The sequence below is a fragment of the Empidonax traillii genome, unplaced genomic scaffold, assembly GCF_003031625.1.
Source record: "Empidonax traillii isolate 1590-97213 ecotype Southwest subspecies unplaced genomic scaffold, ASM303162v1 scaffold53:size2875158, whole genome shotgun sequence".
Classification (NCBI taxonomy): domain Eukaryota; kingdom Metazoa; phylum Chordata; class Aves; order Passeriformes; family Tyrannidae; genus Empidonax; species Empidonax traillii.
In genome coordinates this window covers 2627633-2647980 of record NW_020955246.1, presented here as the reverse complement: position 1 = coordinate 2647980, position 20348 = coordinate 2627633, and the positions used below count along the sequence as shown (strand labels likewise).

The 20348-nt window shown below is 37.2% G+C and overlaps 1 protein-coding gene across 2 annotated transcripts; it reads left to right on the top strand.

The window, feature by feature from the left end:
- Window positions 1–957: 957 nt before the first annotated feature.
- Window positions 958–18936, top strand: KATNBL1 (katanin regulatory subunit B1 like 1). 2 transcript variants are annotated; one of them, XM_027879314.1, is made up of 10 exons: window positions 958–1026; window positions 8931–9058; window positions 9756–9796; window positions 10165–10444; window positions 11782–11900; window positions 12064–12114; window positions 12209–12298; window positions 12849–12938; window positions 13364–13457; window positions 14987–18936. In XM_027879314.1, exons 2-10 carry the CDS (start codon window positions 8945–8947, stop codon window positions 15017–15019), a joined length of 912 nt encoding a protein of 303 aa, XP_027735115.1. In that variant the 5' UTR covers window positions 958–1026; window positions 8931–8944; the 3' UTR covers window positions 15020–18936. The 2 variants fall into 2 exon arrangements, with proteins under 2 accessions (XP_027735115.1, XP_027735117.1); XM_027879316.1 differs by lacking the exon at window positions 958–1026 and adding an exon at window positions 1335–1353.
- Window positions 18937–20348: the final 1412 nt, after the last annotated feature.

Sequence of the window (20348 nt, the reverse complement as noted above, 5' to 3'; positions counted from 1 at the left end):
AGTGAGAGGAGATGTGCAATAAATCTCACCTTTCCCTCCGCTTATGACAAAAACAAGCCATTTTTCTCAATGGCTTTAGGTATGTTCTGAGATGTTGCAACAGATCAAAGAGGGAACCTTAGTAACACTCTAGCCTCAGGAATACCAAAACTATCCACACTCAACTACGATCTTCTTGGGTATTACCCAGTGTACCTTGGTACACTCAGCTGCAATCTTACTTCCACACAAGAGGTTCTAGGACAAAAAGTCTTATTTGTTATTACCTCCCCTGGACAGCCTTTAATTGCTACCTGGAGACTATATGCATGCTTTCCTTCCTTCAGAAAAGCATTGTCATTCTCTTTCAGGATCCCATCACTGAAATAGAACCACCTCCAAAACTGAATACGTCCAAGGATTGCTCCCACAGAAGCGGCACCAGGTCTTGCTGCCCTCTACGTGCCCTGGGAAGCCTTTCATCTGCCCCTGGAGCACTGGGGCTATATGCTTTCCTTCCTACGGAAGGGTATCGCTGTTCTCTTTCAGGAGCCCATCACCGACACAAGGGTGCCACCTTCAACAATGAATACCATTGCTCCCACACTAGAGGAGCCAGGACAGAAAGGTCTTGCTGGTTATGGTTCAGCAGAGCGTGGAGCGAGCATGGCTTTGTCAGCCAGTCTGAGCGTTGCACACACATAACCACGCCGCGGTGGGGTAGCAGAGGTTCCTGACACAGCATAAGATCTGGGAATCCCTCGGCATTCCCAGGCCGCCTGGAGGCGGGGCAGGACGGGGATGACGCGGGTGGCGCGCGGCAGGGCGCGCGGCAGGTGCGGCGTTGGCCGCCAGGGGGCGCGGCGGTGTCGCGCGGAGCGGCAGGCGCGGCCCGGCATGCACCGCGGCGGCGTTTGAATGGCGCAGGCTCGGGGCGCCGGGGCCCGGCAGTAGCGATCCCGCGGATCCAGCCGATCTCAGCGATCCCGCCGATCCCAGCGATCCCGCCGCCCCGCCCGCGGCCCGGCCCGGGACCATGAGCAGCGGGTGAGTAGGGCGAGGGAGCGTGAAGGTTCCCGGGGCCGCTGGCCTTGGGGAGCGTAGCGGGCCCGCGCTGTGCCCCGCCGGGCGCGGGTGCGGCTCGCAGACACCGCGCCGGGCGTGTGGGCCGGCGGCAGGGACGCCCATCGAGCCCTCCCGCTCCGTCCCGCTCCCCGGCGGCCCCTGCCCGGCCCTGTGCGGTGCCCGCAGCCTCCGCCAGCGAGGTCTGGCGCTTGGGGCGTTCTCTAAGATGGTGCCATGAGCCCCAGCACGGAACGAGCGTGTGCAGTGGCAGATACGTGCCAGGAGAGCGAGGAAGACAACAAGCTGGGTGTAAGGCCTGCTGACGGATTTAATTTCTTGGGTGTGACAGATTCCAAGGAGGAAAGGGGGGAGGGGGGGGGCGGGGGAATCTTCTGTGCTTGAAGATCAGATCCTGCATTAATTACTTTGTTCAAAAGCCTTTACTTTTATTTCCTTTTTCAGTGTTGTGCTGGAGTAGTTTGGCATGCAGATCTAAAATGACGTTTTGAATAGGGAGATTTATTAAGGAGAGAAATTTGAAGGTAGTTTTAAAAACTTATTTTTTCTGGTTTTGAAACATGCTCTGCTTTGAAGCTTTCTTCCATCTCTTCTTGGAACATGAGTTTTGCATTTCCCACTTTCTTGTTTGTCTATTCTCTGGGTGAAATCAGAGAAACAAATTTTGAAAAAGAATAGTTACCCATGTTTAGTAAAATTAAGGCGTAACAGAAGGCAGTCTAGTGCCTCTTTGGCCTTGCTGATTGGAAAGAACATCTTGTTCTTGTCAAATATGTCACTTTAACTTTTTATTAACAGGGCATATAGTTGTGATAGAAATTTCTATGAAGTTATTGAACTCAAATTTTCTTTTATTTGAATTCTTCAACATTATAACTCAGGGTTTTATTGTAATATATTACAGTAATATTGAGGTGTTTTATATGTGTATACTAAAAAGGTATATATGAGTATTGTAATACATAATTTTTATTATATAGTAGTGTATATATATGCTCTTACCCAATTTTGAATCTTCTCTTTTCAATCAATTTTCATTGTCATAATTTAAATAAGCTTTTTTTTTTTTCTAATTTTAACAGTGGGTTGGTCCCAGGCTAATGAGCTTGCCTATAAATTAAGAAAATTTTTTAAATAGTGTAAACAGATTATAGTCACTAATAGAAGTGTATTTGATGGTAACATGAAAAGTCATGTGAAATGTAGTCACAGACTGTTCAGTCAGGTGGGAATGCCTCCTCTGAGTGAACCTTGAGGGGTTTTTGAATGTCTTTCTCTGGGTTTGAATTCAAAATTCTTGCTGCAGTTTTTTTAAGCTCTTTGGATTGAGCAATAACTTAAAAAAAATATTTATTTTTCTGTAAAAATATTAATGTGGGAGCTTCAGTGTATTGGAAACTTATTTTCTATGTAGCAACTCTCAGATAATGTTAGTTATAGAACTTTTCCAGCCTTATGTCTAGAGTGTTCATAACTGAAAATGAACAGGTAAAGGTGTCTTTTCCTTAGCAAAGGATGACTTTAGAAAGGACTAAACCACTGACAGCTACTGTTACTTTATGGCAGCTTAAAAAATCTGTAAACTGTACCTCCAAATGCAGAAAATTGTGTACCTGTATGATTCCCCCCCCCTGCCCCGAAAAGGTGAATAAGGTTCACTTATTAGACTCCTGGGCTATCTCCACAAGGAGAGCTAATGCACACCTTCATTCACCCTTGCTCAACTTGAATGAAGGTCTGGTCATTTTTGGAGGTTCATTATGGTTGCCAGTGGGCCACATATAAATTCCACATGTAAGAGGAAAATGAACATAAACCTTAGGTATAACCAACTTACCATAATTAGTTACTCAATTAAGCTTTGTATTTACCGCATATTTAACAAAATTCCTGTGATTTTTATCAAAACAAGAAACTTTAAACTGGAACAAATGACCTGACAGGTATTACACATTAAAAAACTGTGCCCTGCTGGCCTATTAGCCACTTTTTATCGAGTTGCAGACCAATTTTGCTGTAACATACGCCTTACAATCTTGAACTCCACTTTCTTTTTTTAAGAGAATTCAATATTTAACACCTGGTGAACTGTCAGTATATAAATTACTAAAAAAGGAATTTGAAGGAAAACTTGTTTCATATTCAAAGGATATGGAAGCCTCCCAAAACAGAATGTTACAGATGGATTCTGTAACTTTTGTCAGAAGTAAAATGAAATTAAATTATGCCAGGCTTACAAAATCACTTCTACTTCATAAGATAGTGCTAATTTATTTTTGTAGACGAATTACCCTTTCGGAAGTAAATTTAAAATAACTGTTCTTGAAAGTTTTTGTGGATATTTAAAATCCGATAATGACCAGAGAAATTAGTTGACCATTACTGGTTCCCTGATGTATACCTCATTTGGATGAAATGCATTCAAAGCATGAACTCCCCTCCTTCAGAGTCATGATTAATTTACTCTTTCCTCTGAGTTTAATATTGTCACCCTTGAACTTGAGTTAATAAGGAGTTGTGAGAATCACAGGAACATTTGCAATGGCCGGTGCACATAGAACAATACAGGAAAAAATAACGACTAAGAATATGATCAAAGAATGGGATGAAAGAATGTTGGTTTTAAAAGATATCTCAGAATAGCTGAAATATCCAGCTATTTTATGTTTTCTTTGCTGCCATGCAAAGTATTCCAGTCTATGTTCTGTAAGAAAATAATGTTATGTTAATACTTGTGTAGATTACATAACTTACCAAGAAGAATTTGTCCCTCTGTGGGGGCCATGCCCAGAACATAGGATGGGAGGGAGTGGCAGAGTTGTTAATACTTGCCTTTGATAAATATGCACTAGAAAGCCTATTAGTGCTGACTTTCTTTACTTGATTCTGGTATGGCTTGAAGAGTTTTATTGCATCTGGGAGATATCAGAGATAGAAAATAGCAGAACCATCACGAAAACTTTGCACAGGTGTTGTTTATTGGCTGTGGAAACAAATCAGTGTACTTATCAGGATATATGGCTGCTAATATTCTAGTCCTGCTTTATGAAAATTGAGGGGAACAAAAGGGGGAGAAGGCAAGATTGTCATCTACTATGAGAAATCACCTATGTGATGGGGGAAATCCATTTAATTTGAACGTATCATCTTAATAAAATTGTCCATCTCTCTTCACATTTGCAGTCTGCTTTGTTATAGTTGTAAAACAATTTAAGATTGTACAACAGATTAAGGCAGAGCTGAATGAACGTGTTCTACCCTTAGTTTAAAAAGTTTTATAAAGGGGAACACTTGCATTGGCCTTGCTGAGATGGTATAAAAGGTAGTCTTGAACAAATACCATTAGCTGTGCTCATCACAAGGGTAAAGTCAAAAATTAAAAACTTTGAGGTATATGTTTTTTGACTTGGTACAAATTAGTATCTAATGTCAGTTTAAAAACCTTCTGTATATATCCAAAATAACTGAGGGCTGTAGTGTCTAATTAGCTATCCCTAGATGATATCTGGTAGCAGATAGGAAAGTTGTGAAGAGCCTTATAAAGTGTCTTTCATCCTGTAGCATTTTTCTTTTTATCTGCTGGCCAACTCACATTCTGTTAGGTGTTACTAAGCTTTTGGAAGCTGTTTTCTTAAGTTTTTGACTAAGTTTATTATAACACTGTTGAGTTTGTATATACTGAATTCTTCTGCTTGTGTTCTACTCTGTCTGGACTGCCTGGATTGTGTATCTGAATTTAATCACTTTCAGTCTATTTCTTTTTTTTATGAATTTGCACAATCTGTCCTGGAATCCACCTAAACATTTGGATTCACAATATCTTGTGGCAAGTTCAACTTGATTATAAATTGCAACAAGAGCTGCCCTCTTTTATTAGTTTTGAACCAGTCTTCAGCTATTATCTTTTAACCCTTTATTCTTATATTGGACAAGACAGTGAACAATCTCTGTGCAACTTCTCTGAGCCATTAATTTTGTAGTTCATTGTCTTATTTCCCCTTTCAGCTATAAGTAGCTTCCACCAGATATAAGTAGCCTTCACAACACATTAAAAGGCTCATCTATTCAGTTGTTGATTTTATGATAGTTATTCCATACTTTTTTTAACTTGCCTTTGTCTGAGCTCCTTTTTATTTTACTCAGAAGGTTTTTTATTTTGGGGGGTTGGGTTTGTGGGTTTTTTTAAGGAAAAAGAATTAAACCTGCACTCAGTATTTCAAACATAGGCACAAATTAGTTCTATGCACTGTCACTGTTCTGTTTGTTTTTCTAATGATTTATTGATCCGTATGGAGCATTGAGCAGTCCTAATGATTTAAATTAAACTGCCATATATCCAGATCTTGTGGGTGACAGTTATTAGCTCAGAGCCTGTGATTCCATGTAGGAACCCAGAATTTCCTCATGGCTGCAGACACACAGACTTTGCTTTATATTAATCTATAATCATTGCTTCTGCTTGATTGTCCTTCAGTCCTTCTCTAGTTCTTCAGTTGGCCCTCATCTTCACAGTGTGGTGTGACTTTGTATTGTCAACAGTCTTCATCAATTAACTGCTCCTTCCCTTTATGATGTAACTTATGAATATATCAAAGAGCATAAACCAACGCAGATTTTCTGCAGGGATCTGGAGATGACTTTATGCCGTGTGGAAACCAGTTAGAGAGTTTATGGCTGTTCCTTAAGTATTGCTCCAACCTAAAGCTTTCCCCCTTATCACTTGGAAGCACAGTTTCCTCCAGATTTAAGTGAGGTACTTGTGGAAGCTTTTTGGAAGTTTAAGTAGTCTCTATCATTCTGCTGTCCTTTATCCATGTTGTACTACCACATACTCTTGATAAATTCCATTAGTTTTGGAGGGCAGAACTTCATGGAGTCATGGAAAGTTTTGGGTTAGAAGAGACCTTAAAGATCAAATAGTTTCAGTTCCCCTGCCATGGCCAGGGGCATGACCAGGTTGCTCAAAGCCCCATCTAACCCAGCCTTGAACACCTCCATCCACCACTTCTCTAGGAAACCTGTTCCAGGGTCTTACCACTCTCACAGTAAAGAATTTTGTCCTAATATCCAATCTAAACCTACCCTCTTTCAGTTTGAAGCTGTTCCTCCTTGGCCTATCACTAAAAGCCCTTGTAAAAAGTCCCTCTCCAGCTCTCTTATAGCCCCTTCCGGTACTGAAAGGCTGCAATGAGGTCACCTCAGAGCCTCCTCTTCTCCAGGCTGTGTTGCCTTCATGACAGCCAGGTTGAAAATCTTTCCCAGTATATTATTTGTTTGTGTCCACTAAGTCTGTTCTTGATTACATTGTTCACTAATTAGCACAACAGAGATGCCAGTCTGGATCTTCCTTGAGGCTATCTTTAAATACGGACTTTATTTTCCACGTGATATCTTTAGGTGCTTCGTCAGCTCCAAGGGGGAGGTTCTGCGCCTTGGCTAACAACACAGCTATTTTATTACTGCTTATATGTTCACTGATGCTTCTGCATGATCTGAGACCTTCACAAAACAGGTTGAACTGTGGAAAACTCATTCTATATACATAAGAATTCTACTTTGCTTCATCAGGTGTTCCTTTGTATTTGATCGTCTGTTGACCTTTTTTTGGGTTTCTGTTGCCAGTCTTTAAGGAAATAATTGATAGGTCTGTTGTCTCTTCCTGTTTCAACTGGAAGGCTGGAGGGTAATACGTTCTTAGATCACATTTGTCAAAGAGTGTAATTCTCTTAATTTTTCTTCTTGGACACATGGAACTTTTGCTAGGGAGCTTCCTCCCCTCTAGGGTCCTTTCTCTCCAGTTCAGATACCTCCAGTTCAGGTATTTTGAGATGTATCTAAGTTTTTTGAGGTATTTTGAGATGTTGCTTTAGGTTCTTTAGGGCCCAGTATTGAATAGTGATATTTCCTCAGTAAGACATTTCTTTCTAACCTGATGTTTTACACTTCTATTAAGTAAACGGCATTCTAGTTATACAGTGCTGTCTTCCTTATTGGCGACCAGATTCCTGTGTATTGCTTAGCAGGAAAGAGGAAGAAAAAGTCAGCGTTAGGCATGAAAAATTGTAAGCTGATAGTGTGTTAAGGGAGTAGTCAGAAAAATTATTCTTCAAATACAGAGATTATGGCATGATCCTGTGGGGTTTAGCTCTGGTGGCTGTAGGTTGCCCTCCCTATTCTTGTGGAGTTTATTGCTTTCTCCTCAGCTTTATTCTCAAAAAGGGGATGCAAAAATACCAAGATTTTTCCAAGTTCTCCTACCTTTCTGCCTTCATCATTGACCTGAATATAAGGCTTGAATTGTTTGGATTTTAGGTTATTGGGTTGGGATTTTCTTCAAAAGTTCAGTTGTTCAGCCTTTGTGTTATGCTCTAAGTGCAGATTTTAATATAGAGCCAATTTTGAGTCCAAATGGTTTTAACTAACTAGTCTGATAATCAGAGGAGAAGTTGTTTGGTTTTGTCGAGGCTTTTTTCTAAATGGAATAGTAAAAAAAACCTTTTTTACTATCTATTTATAGGCCTGGTGTAGAAGAACTACAAATTGGAAGTGTAGAGAACTAACTGTGATAACTATACTGTTATAACCATCCCATAGGGGGAAAAGAGTCAAGTTAATGAAGCAGTATTAAGCCAGCCTTATATCTGGAAAAGTATTGACCACCAACTGTCGTGTCTTAAATAATGCTACCATTTGCAATGCTTGCTGTAGTCTGAGGGCTCCATGTTCCCATCTTACAGGGTAAGGGATTATGTCAGTAAATCTTCCCTTTTTTGAGAGAGATCTCAAATGATATTCTTTAGCGCTGATCCTGTTATAAAGAAAATTGAAACATTTGGGGAATTCTTTTTCTTTGCTTCCACCGTGCTTTACAATATGGATTTTAATATGCCTTATGTTTAGAGTACAACTTCTATCTTGTTTTGAGCTTGCCACCTGCTTATTTTATTTGATGGCCTTTAGCTGCTTTATGGAAGGATCTTCATTGCTAATAAGCTGTTTCCCATCTGGCTTTTTCAGTGCTCAGTGTCTTAGTGTTTTAAATACTGAAGTTCTTAATATGGGATAAATCTGCTGCATAGAAGAAAAAGGATAAGGCTGTTGCTAAAGGTGGAGGGGACAGATTAGACTCATGTTGGGACCAGATTTTTACCTTTTAGGGTTAAAAACAATAATATTAGGGGAAGTTGTTGTCTTTTTGAAGTAGTACAGAATGTCTTGTTGAAACATTTTAAGAATAGTGCTCCATGATGACATAGTAGTTGAATCCAGTCTCAAGCAGTGCATTTTCTGATCACTTCCAAAAAATGCAAAATCATATGAACAAGTGTCTCAATCTTGGCGTTGATTCTTATAGAAATAATTATATACTTCCAGAAACAAAGTACTTTAAACATAGAATAATGGGTTTTAGTATGAAAAATAACCAAAGTCATAAATTTAAAAAAATGGACAGAGGTGCATTTGCCAATTAATTAAGGGGAAGATCTTTTACTTCCATTTTTTTTAACCTTTGTTATTTTGATGAAGTTTACCTTCTTACTGTGCAAGTGTACACAAAGCTAGTCTGAAAACAAGATCTCTGTTTCTTGGGGTAATTTTGGGTTTGTGTCCCTTTTTTTTTTTTTCTTTTTTTTTTTGAAAGCTAAATAGGGATTATGAAATGCTAGTCACCACTAATGATAAGGCCTCCAGCTACCTCCAGCTAACATTTGCTGAAGGATGATGTCTTCGGTTATTTATATGATGGAAGATCTTGCAAATAATTGAATTCTTTTACCTAGTTTTGCCAACTGCATTTGAAGAAAGTTGACCACATGTTTTAGAAAATTTAACTAAACTATAACTAAATATCTTTCCTTTGAGAACAGGGATTTGAGAGATTATGGCATCTGAAGCTCACAATGTTAAAAACCAGAAAGTATTGCATATCGAAGGTCATCCAATTGATCTCCGCAGAAAAGGAATCTCTTCTTCCACTAAAAAGATCATGAAGGAGGTAAGCTGGTTGTAGTGCTTGTTGGGTTTTTTTATGTCCCCCAATGAAACTGAAGTAAACGTTCAAACAAGTATGTAGTTCTAAGCAGTCAAGAACTAGAAGCAGAGCACTACTCAGCACTTCATGTTTAGATAATAGAACTTTAGCTTGAACAGCAATTACATTATGAAAACTATGCATTACAATAGACAGAGGCAGTGGCTACATCACAAGTGCGTTGTATCATCCAGGTGAGCAGTAGGTACTGATACTGTTTTACTGATACCTGCTTTTGTGCAATCTAGCCAAGAATGTTTAAGTACAGGAATTCTGTCATGAGAGTTCTTTCTTGCCGAGAGAGCTCTTTGGCACAAGTGGGAGGTGAAGTAGGTGAAACACCTGCATTGAAACTGCATTGTCTGGTAACACGTATATTTTCACTGAATCCTTTCTATTCAAAACCAGTTTTTATAACCTCTTCCCTGTGTTACTGGCTGAAGAGTAAGGCAGTGGAGTAAAGAGGTAAACTCATTGTAAAATCTATTCAAACAGTGGTGAAGATGCCAATATCCTCTATGCGTTAATAAAAAAGATCAAAACATTGTTTTGCGGGTGTGCACAATGTAAATGTTACTATTAATGTTAAGTAGTATAAATGGAAGTCCTTAGGCGTTTTAAGTGATAAAGCTTTTTTTCTTCTCTGTTGCCTTTCTCCCAGGGTAAGAAATCTCCAAAACAGCTGGCTTCATACACAAACAGGTAGGAAGGCTGTGCTCTGTAGTATCTGATTTTCAAGTGCAATGGAGGTAGGGAGGAAGAAGTGGTTGAAAACCACCACAACACCAGAGCAGACACAAATGGAAGATAGGTCTTGATTTTACTGACAGTTCTTGTTTCTTGTGTTCCCTTCCATAATAAATCTCTGCATTAATATAAACAGAGAAGAATATTGGTGACATTACTTCTCATAACCCAAATGTTGTGAAAGTATATACTGGAGGGGAAAAATGTTTTCAATAACCTGAAAGTTGACTACTGAATTCATAATAATATATTTTAACTTAATAATGTAAAGTATTGATTAGGTTTAGAACAACCTTCACTAAAATACTGCTTTATTATTGCAGAATAACGGTTGGAAAAACAGTGACCAGTCCCCTCTCTCTCTTCAAAGTGGTATATTGTAAAAGAAAAGTTCATTGTTATACTCCAAAGCCTTGTTATAGAAAGAAACTGTGCCCTAAATCTAGGGGCCGTGACATGGCAAATAAAGAAAATGAACTGGCTTGTGCAGGGAATCTGCCAGCAAAACTTCACAACAGTCGTACGCACTTGCTAAATTCTAGTGACTCTGGCTCATCTCAAACAGAAGGCCCCTCATCCAAATACAGTGGATTTTTTTCAGAGGTAAGTAAAGTTTGAAGAAACTTTAATTTAAAATAAAAGTATTCCTGGTAGTTAGCCTTGAAAGTTTTCATACAGATTAATTTTCTTCAATTCTTTAAATTTCAGGTCTTGTGATTTACAGTCACTGTCTGTCAGTTTATGGTAATACAGTTGTCAACAGTAACAGTCCTGTCAGTTTTCCCCACCTTTGTGTCAGAAGCTCAGATCTGCCAGACTAGACTGTGTTAAAATTGTACCAGCACCAAAGGAAAACATTGTTTTGACTTGGTTAGGTTTCGTGGTCTAGCTGAACACATGGCTATGTACATGTTTATGGAAGCGTGAAAGTGTATCAATGGCAGTAAACTGGTAAGGTAAACTTGGACAATTTTCAATAGCAGTATCAACTTCGTGTGTGTGAAACTAACTGAAGTGTTTGTGTAAGGCTGTATTTCCTGTTAAGATTGCTTGAGGAAATGTAGTAGATGCTTGCAGGGCAAGCATCCTGAAACTGACTAAAAGGTCATATATTTAAATGAAATGGGTTTTTTGACAGTGAAGGCCATTTAAGTCCCTGAGGCATGGCAGGGAAGATGAGATCAAAACTATCACCATGCTATCTCTTCGTAGTGCTGTGAGTGTGGGCTTCTATGAAGAGAGCCTTGAGAGTCTGGTGGGCTGAAGGTGCAAGTCTATTGCATCCTGTGCTGTTCAATCTGATAGTTTCAGGAAAGGAACAGCAGAAAGCTACAATTAGAGAGGTTGCAGAAAGAAGGGTAAGGAAATGAAAACTGGGGAAGATTCATTCTCTGAGAAACTAAGGACCAGATCACTGACCACAGATGACTACTGAACTGGTTTGAGAGATGTGTGTGGCTCTGCAGTGTTCATTCCAATCCAAGGTCTATTTAATAAAATACCTGAACTTCATTCAGAGAACAAGCTTTTTTCAGAAATGAACCTTTTCTGTCAGAACTTGGAACGTGTAGTTACTTGTGTCTAAACTGTGTCAAAATGATTAATCATCTGAGTAGAAAGCTCTAGAGTTCATAAGAATTACAGTTTGATGCTCATGAATGCTCTATTTAATTATTAGATACCTCTCTTTAGGTGGTAAAGAGATACGAACCTTATTCTTGTAGCTTTTGTGTAAAGTAGGTTTAATATTTTTGTACCCTTGTAAGGGAAATTTGTGGATTTAAGACCATTGTTATCTACATTTCTAAAACAAACTCATCAGTATACAGGTAGAAAAGTATATTTTCATATACTAGATTATTGTAGTAGAGCAGCTTATTGTGTTATTTCTGGCTACTCAACTTGTGGCAAACTTCTTTTATATTTTCAAAAACATACAGGTTTCTCAGGACCATGAAACTATGGCTCAAGTTCTTTTCAGCAGAAATCTGAGGCTGAATGTAGCTTTAACCTTTTGGAGAAGGAGAAGTATAAGTGAACTGGTAGCCTACTTAGTGAGGTAAAATAAGTGTCTCTTTTATGCTCTTAAAATAATAGCAATCCCAAATCTGCTGCAGTATTTTCAGCAGTTCCTTAAGTGTTGTAACTTTGTTATACTTTTTAAATCGTAGTGGAAGCAAATACTTTGGTAACATTTCTGATTTTATTCTTAATGTTTCTAGGATACAAGATCTTGGAGTAGTAGTAGACTGCCTTCCTGTGCTTACAAACAGGTACAAACAAACAAAAAAAAAAACAAGTGAGAGTTTAGAATCTCCTATAACAACATTTGAGTTCAAACACTTCTGAAACATCTTGTTTTTTAAGTTTACAGGAAGAAAAACCATATGTTTCAGTTGGCTGCTGTGTAGATCTTTTGCCTTTAGTGAAATGTCTGCTTAAAAGCAAATATGAAGAGTAAGTATCAATTCTGGAAGTTTTTAAAACACTTATTACTTCCTGGCTGTGCAGAGGAAATGAATGGGTTTTAGTCCTCTGACTCTTGTTCCCTCTGCTGTTTCTCCCAGCTTTACCTTTCTCAGGAATGCCTACCAGAGGGGAAGCTTTCCTGTGAGCCTTTATCCTTTAACAAACTAGTAGTGCAAAAACTTTTCTACATGGTTAAGGACAGGGGGGAGGAGGACTGGTTTTGCCCTTATGCAAATTTATTTATCCTAAATAGTAAAACAGAGTAACACTAAGTGTTTAGTATGCTTTATAACACAAAATCACAGGCAAAATACCAGAGAAATTTCTATTTTTTCAACGAGAACTTCAGTTTACCACTTAGAAATGGCAAATGTAGGCAAGTATTTAAACTTGCTTATTTATCTAGATTTTTCTTCTTCCAGAATAGCAAATGTGTTGCTTTCTTAATTGCTTGCCAATTTATCTTAACACTTTGTCTGACCAGTAGATACTGTATTTGGAGGATTAAGTTCATAATGTGTAAAATATGTTGTTACAGATATGTGATAGTTGGTTTAAACTGGCTTCAGGCTGTCATTAAAAGATGGTGGTCAGAACTATCTACACATACAGAAAAGGCAGAGGATGGGTGAGTACAGTGTTGAGAAATATTTACATATGTTTCTATGGCTTATTTCATCTCAATATGTTTTAATTTTGATCAGTAGGAGCACACTTTGCCTTCAAGAAGACAAAATTATACTCATAATTTGAAAGTAAAAGCTTAAAAGTACTTGAAAGTAGTTCTATTCTTAAAGACACATATAGTGTTTGGAAGCTTACTTTAAGGATAACACAAGTTTTTGGGGTTTGTTTTTGTTTAAGTTTTTTTTTACTGGTATTTTAGCACATGTAGAACATAGTCCTATCAGGGGTTATACAAATGCTGTAGAAGTTGGATCAAAATTTTTCAGATCTTGTGGCAATATCCATTGTATAGGCTAATGCATTTTAGTCAAAAAGACTGCTGAAATGTACTACATATGTTATAAAGTGTTGTTCATTCTTTTTCAGAAATATTCATATTTTAAAACAACAACTAAGTGTTTTATGGGAACAGGAGAATCGTCTTACTCTGGTTCCTGGATATACTGGTAGTATAGCTAAGGTAATTCAGTTCTAGTTGTGTTCAGTAGCAAACAAAGTTGTATCACTTGCAGTATTCCCCTTGTTTTATTTATGCTAAACTGTGGATGGATAGAAACAACTTTACTTAGTTTCCACTAATGCTTAAGTGTATTGCACGATTTTACAGAAGTCTGGAGTGGATTCCCTATGATAATACTAGTGTGTTTTAGAATGCTAATAATTACTTTTTTTTATCCTTTTTTTTTTCTTTACAGAGGAAGCATCTCCTTAATAACAAAGTAGCCTTAAAACTGATGTAAAAAAGGGCTCAAATGAGTTGGTAGACTCTGGAAAAGACATGTTTTCTCTGAAATCTGTTGTACCCATGGTTGTAAGTGTGAGGCAGAATAGAGAATCTTAGCCCAAAGAATGTCATTAGTATTTTCACATCAGGTGACAGGGGCAAGTGATGTCATACAAAATTCTAAAGCTTATTGCTGACCTAATGTTTAGAAATTCATGAGCTTGTGGAGAGCAGAAGAGCATATCTATCTAAGCCAAATCCCTGTTTGCCTTTCTCAGTAGGTTGTGGTGTCAGTAATATAATGAGGGTGTCTGGTAGATGCATGTTTTTCTGCTTGTTCTCATCTCTAGTAACATGGCTTTCTGAGGTTGGGTACCAAGAGTTACACTGAGTGAGAAACCTCTCCATGTGGAGGTAAACAAGTGAGAAAGGGCTTACAGCAGAAACTTGGTTAGTTATGTGGAGGATTTGAGTGAACTTGAAAAGAACTTAGCATCTTTTACTTACATCTTAAGGAGTTTTGTGGAATCTGTAATTCTGTGCCTACAGAATTGGTCTATTTTGATGTATCAAACACAAGATATGACTTATCTTGTTTTTCTGGGACTGCTGTGCACTCGTGACTTCAGTTTTGGTGTCCCTACAAGGATAATTAAGAACTCTTTGCAGGGTTTGTCAGCAGAGATGCAGAATAACTGAGGTGTAACTCCCAACTAGTAGAGCTGTGAGAGCATCTGACATTGACTGCCTAGTTATTTTGCTAGGTTGACATAACAGTGAGTGTCAGTTTGTTTGTCTAGGATTCAAGTTCCCTTTATGTTCATTTACCTGCTTCTTAATATATATCAGGATAGATTGTGGCCATGGTCACCTGAGAGAGTCAGGAGCAAAACCAGTACAAGAATGTTGGAAGGATAGGGTACAAGAATGTTGGAGGGATAGGGCAAAGGAATATCACGCTTGAAATGTTTAAACTGCATGATTGTATGATGATGATGATGATCACTGCTGTGTATGCTGGGACCAGAGGTATAACAGACTAAATTGCTGGCTTTGTAAACTAATCCTGCTGTTCATGCAGGCTTTTTAGTAGATAAAGACAGTAATTGAAAGTAATTATGAAGATAATTATATTTGGCCAAATTTCAGAATCAGTTATTCTTGTGTTAATGGTCTTGACTGGTTACCTTACTTCAGACATAAGAGTTGATATTACAGCTATAAGTAATGTGACAAACACTTTCTCCTTTTTTTTTTTCTTCTAGGATGTAAATGCTTATTTATTACAGCTACATTGACATGATTGAGAAACTATGTGTGCTTATGTGGTGAAACAATCCCCTAAAGTATCCCTGAAATACGTACTGAAAGCCTTTTGAGAAATACTGGCAGAAGAGAACTGAACGGTCAAGCTGTTTAATGAAACCACTAACAAAATCCTAGCAATCTACTTCACATTGAAGTGGAAAAATGTCTAGTAGGAGCAACTTTTACTTCAGTGAGGTGAAAGTGCACTATGAAAACTGTATGCCTTTGCTGCATTTGGGATTCACTTAATTACTAGATATTCATTTAAATGCTACTGTATTTTCCTAGAACATCGCGTAAAAGAAGATGAATTGTACTGTCATGAAGGCAAGAAAGCAGAACCAGTTATAAGGAACCAACAAAAGCAATCAGCATTAAGAGCTTTTAAATGTCTCTTTCACAAGAGAACTCCAAAATGCACAACTATCTTCCAATTACATTAAAAACTCAACTTTGGGATATTCAGTTACTTCTATGTTTTAATCAAATTATTAAAGACAATTTTTGTTTGCACTAAATAGAAACTATACAGCAAAGATGCCTTAATTACTAGTGTTTTGAAAAGCCAATGTGTTAAGATGCAAATAGCTATTATATTCAAGATTGTGATGAAAAACTACAAAAAATCAGGGTTTCACATTGTGTAGTTAAATATTGCACATATACAAAGATTCATGTATGAAAAAATATTATAAATACCTGAAGTTAAGCTTGGATAAACAGTTATTGCAAATGTCAGCAGAATGGTGAATTTATGTCTAACAAATGTTTTTATATTGTATGTGGATTTCTAACACAGTAATCTTGTTCTGTATCATTTAAACTACATGCAAATAAGTAAATACATTAAATATATCTACTGTTTTTTCTTTTCAAGTTCAAAAAAATACCAATTTCTAGAACCTGTTCCACAGTACTTTTTATCATAGATGTTTATGTCTGTTGTTTGAAATGTTTACAGCCAGGTGAGGCCATGTTATTCAAATCACACCCTTTTTATACTACCTCCTTTAAGAAACTGACAAAGAGCTTTTGCAAAATCAAGTTCTAGCCTGATCAGTGATGGCAAATTTATACCAACAATAACATTGAGAATACAGCTATAAATTCTTTTGCTGTCATATTGCTATGCTGTTTTATTTTAAAAGCTATAACTTAATAGCTCTGAGGGAGTCTTGATTTTAGGCTTGCTGTTGCCTTTTTTAATTTTGTGATTAGGAAGAATGTTTTTTCAATTAAAACTTATGAAGTGCCAGCTCTTTATTTAAAACATAGATATACGTGCACAGCATGTATGACCAAATCTACTTTCTTAGAAAACTAAGTACTTACCAGGGTTGTTCTCATACTAGCATTAAGCATGTGCACTTTTATTGCTGTGCAGGAGAAGAGTCTTTTGATAGCCCCAAGTGGTGTTTGCTTTACAAATTAAATAAATTAATTTTAAACTCCTGTAGTGGTCAATAACTTTAGGCCTCCCATTTCTTCATTTTGTATTTAGTTTACATATTGTAATTACATTATTGCTGACTCCTAAAGGCCAACTAGAAATCTGTCATCAGAACTTGGTGCTTTTGGTTATTTGACTATACTGTAAACCACCAAAAGTTTTGCACTTCCCAGGGCAGTCAGTTGCAGAGAAAAGTTTCTGGGACATGCCAAAACCAATAACTTTGTGGGACAATCTGGAGACATGCGCATAGCCAAATTATTTTTGCTGGAATCGTTAGTTATTATTAGAGATATTTCATGCTCAGAAGAGTTTGAGATAGAACTTTTCAAATGTTCTTGCTTTCAATCAAAAATTTAAAGAAACTACAGTATGACAACATTCTTGTATTACTTTACTGTTCTGTTGAGCAATTAAATGTAAAAGTAACATAGAGTCTAGCTTCATAATTTGGGTAGCAATTGCTGAAGCTCTTAGATTATTCCTCAAGGAGAATACTGTAAAGATAATGGAAACTCTTGTGTTTTTTTTAATAGACAAAATAAAGTAACTCAAGGCCATTTACTTCTGATAATAGAAGTAATAGTTGTAATTGATTAAAGGGATACTCTAGTACTTATAAAACCGGTTTGACTGTAGATGTAAATACACGGGCTTATAATGAATTCTGTATGTGGCCAGGGAGTTACCAAATCATAACTGTGGATGGTGCTTTTGTTCTATAGACAAGGTAAGATTGACTTGAGGATCATTATTGAGGAATTACTAATAAAATAGTGCATTCTTTTTAACTGCCAAAAGTTGAATTTTGACAGCATCAATAATACAGTATTAAGCATTAAGTCAGTATCTGTGCCTTATTTTAAATGAATTTTCTTACTGTTTTCAGGCAGCTACTAGACTAAGAACAGGATTCTGATGTCTCCATTACGAAATGATTTTACTGTCATGATCTTAATTAATTGAAACTGTTCACACTATATTCAGGCTCAGCTTCTTGTATTCTCTTTAGTTCTCAAATGGCTAGGAATCAGTTTTGCTGTTACAGAATGTACATATATAATGCCTCATCAAAGGACATGAGTAAAATGTCTTAATAGCTGCATAACTCTATAAATTCCATATAATTGTCTCAGTGAATCCAAGGATTAAGTTTATGAACTATCATATGCATAAATGCTATCATGTCATACCTTCTGAAAATGCTGTTCCTAGGATATGTCTTAAGAATCAAGCAGAATTAATCCTTTTCTTGTGTGTTCCTGTGATGCAGAAGCACATATGTACTTGAGGATGAAGGATTCCTCCACAAAGCTGTTCTTCATGTTACACTACTTGATGTGAAATTAATGTCTTTGAAAAACAGTGTGTCTTTTGCCTCAGTGTCCCCTGAAAATACTTGAGGCTGTTTTACTGGAAGAGTACTTATTTGAAGTGTGACCCAGGACTTACCCATCCCCTAAACTGAAACTGAAGAATTCTTTTGGCAGTCTCTCTCTTTCTGCATGCTAAGGGGAAAAAAAATCCAGTGTTTCTTAACTGTAAGAGTCAAAGTTTAGGTATTGCTGAGAGCTTGCTGAAGGGTGGAGATAAAAAAAGCTACCCCATTAATTAGCTGGGTAAGAAGTTAGCATGTCTTAATGATTATATGTGTCCCAGTTTTGAAGGAGTTACACCTATTTCTCAGTAAAGAGTACTCTCATATTGCACAGGTACTGCAGTTCCAGGCTACTTAATAGTACTTTCTGATTGTTGCTGGTATTAAAAAATTTAGCATTAGCCCTCCAGGAGCTTACCCTCTGCAGTGAGATATAAAGAAAATGATCTCTCCCTTCCTGTAGGCTGCTTTATTGTTATCACAATTTTAACACTTGAGGTGCAGGAGGGCTGGGAGAAAAGGAAAGGAGAAAAGAAAAATGCACTGTGTAGAGGGACATCAGCCCCACTGCGTTATACCATAACTTAAAGCAGGCTGTGCTTTCATTTTCTGGCATCTGAAGCAGGCAAGTTGGGAGTTAGAAGTCTTTATGCATTTTGCATTGAAAAGAGAAAGGTTTTGAAGATGGATGCTATAGTGCTAATTTGTGATGTGTTGATTCTTTTTATTCATGAATGAGTGGACATTTTTGTGTGTAGAAACTTGAAAGTATCTAAGCTTACATTTTGAATTAGCAAATGGTTGCTTTTGCCAATTCATCTTGCCAGATCTTCCAGTTTTACAGAAGACTGAACATCTGTCTAAGTGTGGAGATTTGCAGCTATATTTTGTGCCGAGTTTTCTGGTACAAAGGGAAACAGGTGTTTCGTAGTCAGCTATTTCAGAATACAAACCCATGCAAATTATCAAACTGGTGTGAAGTTATTCCAGCTTTGCACAATGTAAATGTTCAAGCTTATGCAAGCAGTTGATTCTTGTATGAGGAACTTTATATTGAACTGATGATGCATTAGAGGAGGGAAAAAAAATTAAGCCATTTTTAAGAACCTCTGTAAAAGCCAGACAGTGTACTCTAATTTTTGTCTTCAGTCTACTATCCAATACATAGTAATCATTGTAGGCTACAGATGAACATTCACAGAGGAAAGAAGTAGATTGAGCATGCTTGTGTTATTAATGCTTATATTATCCTTCTTTAAACAATTTATGTTTATTCCATGAGTTAAATGGCTTGGTTTGTCTCAGAATGAGACTAAATGCAAGTGTTTTTCTCTCTGCTTCCACATTTGTTCTTCACGTGTTAATGAAGTTATTTATTTTTCTTCTACTTTAAATATACTATGAGTGTCTATTGTTAGAAGGGGGGAGGGGAGGATGAGAATTCTAGACAAAACACAGGGCTAACTATTTAACAAGTTTGTGAAAACTTTTCATCTTTAAAACTTTACACACAAACTTTGCTAATACCTACTAATTGAAATGGGCAGTCACAGCTGCAAGTTTGATTTTGAACCTTGTTGGAAAAAAATAAAGTGTTTTCATTCTAAATAAGCATAGCTGCAGTATTGTTTCTGTTTCTTCTTGGGTTTTTTGCATTGACTACTAAACTGGATTCTTATTAGCTAGATTAACCTGCTCTAAGGGAGACAGGATGTGTAGCACTGTCCCTTAAAGGGATAAGATAGAAATATTCACATAGTATTCAACTAATGCAGACCTAGAATATTGTTGTTTGCATACTGATTGGATTTTTGTAGTCTCTTTATGTAAATTGTAGCTGCTGATCACATTGCTGTAAAATGAGATCTACTTTCTGGTTGAATGTGTTGCACAGTTGTTTCTGGTATGGAACACTAATTCAGGTAGTCATTACTCTGAGTGCTAAAATGTAGATGAGCAGCTAACTGTTGGGGTCCCAAACATCTGTGCTCTGCTGTAATAACATACAAGGATGCCATGTTCATGTTTTCCACCTTTATATTTTTCTCCTATTCCTTAAGTGCTTAAACCAATTTTAATCCCCTCTGGAAAATGATAGCTTGCAAAATGTGGTAAAATGCTTTTACAAATATGCTTCTGACTTGTTTTAATACAGTTCTGTGAATAATAGTTTTCTCTGAATTTTGGGAGGATGTTTTCTGTTTGTGTAGGCTTGAAATAAACAGAACCAATGGATTTTACTGAGATTGTATTCATATCCTTGATATTTTTTTTTTCCATAAGCACTATGTGTGTTGTGAAACAAGCTAAATCTAAATAACAAGATAATATTACATTCCAAGACTACCTGCTCTTGCAGGTATGTTGAAATACATACGCACCCTAGTATCATACTTTAAAGTGACCTGCAGACAGTTTCAAATAGCTCCTGTAAGTTAGTTTGATGCCTCTTTGTCAAGTTGTATTTAATCTATTGAACTTCACTTTGAAA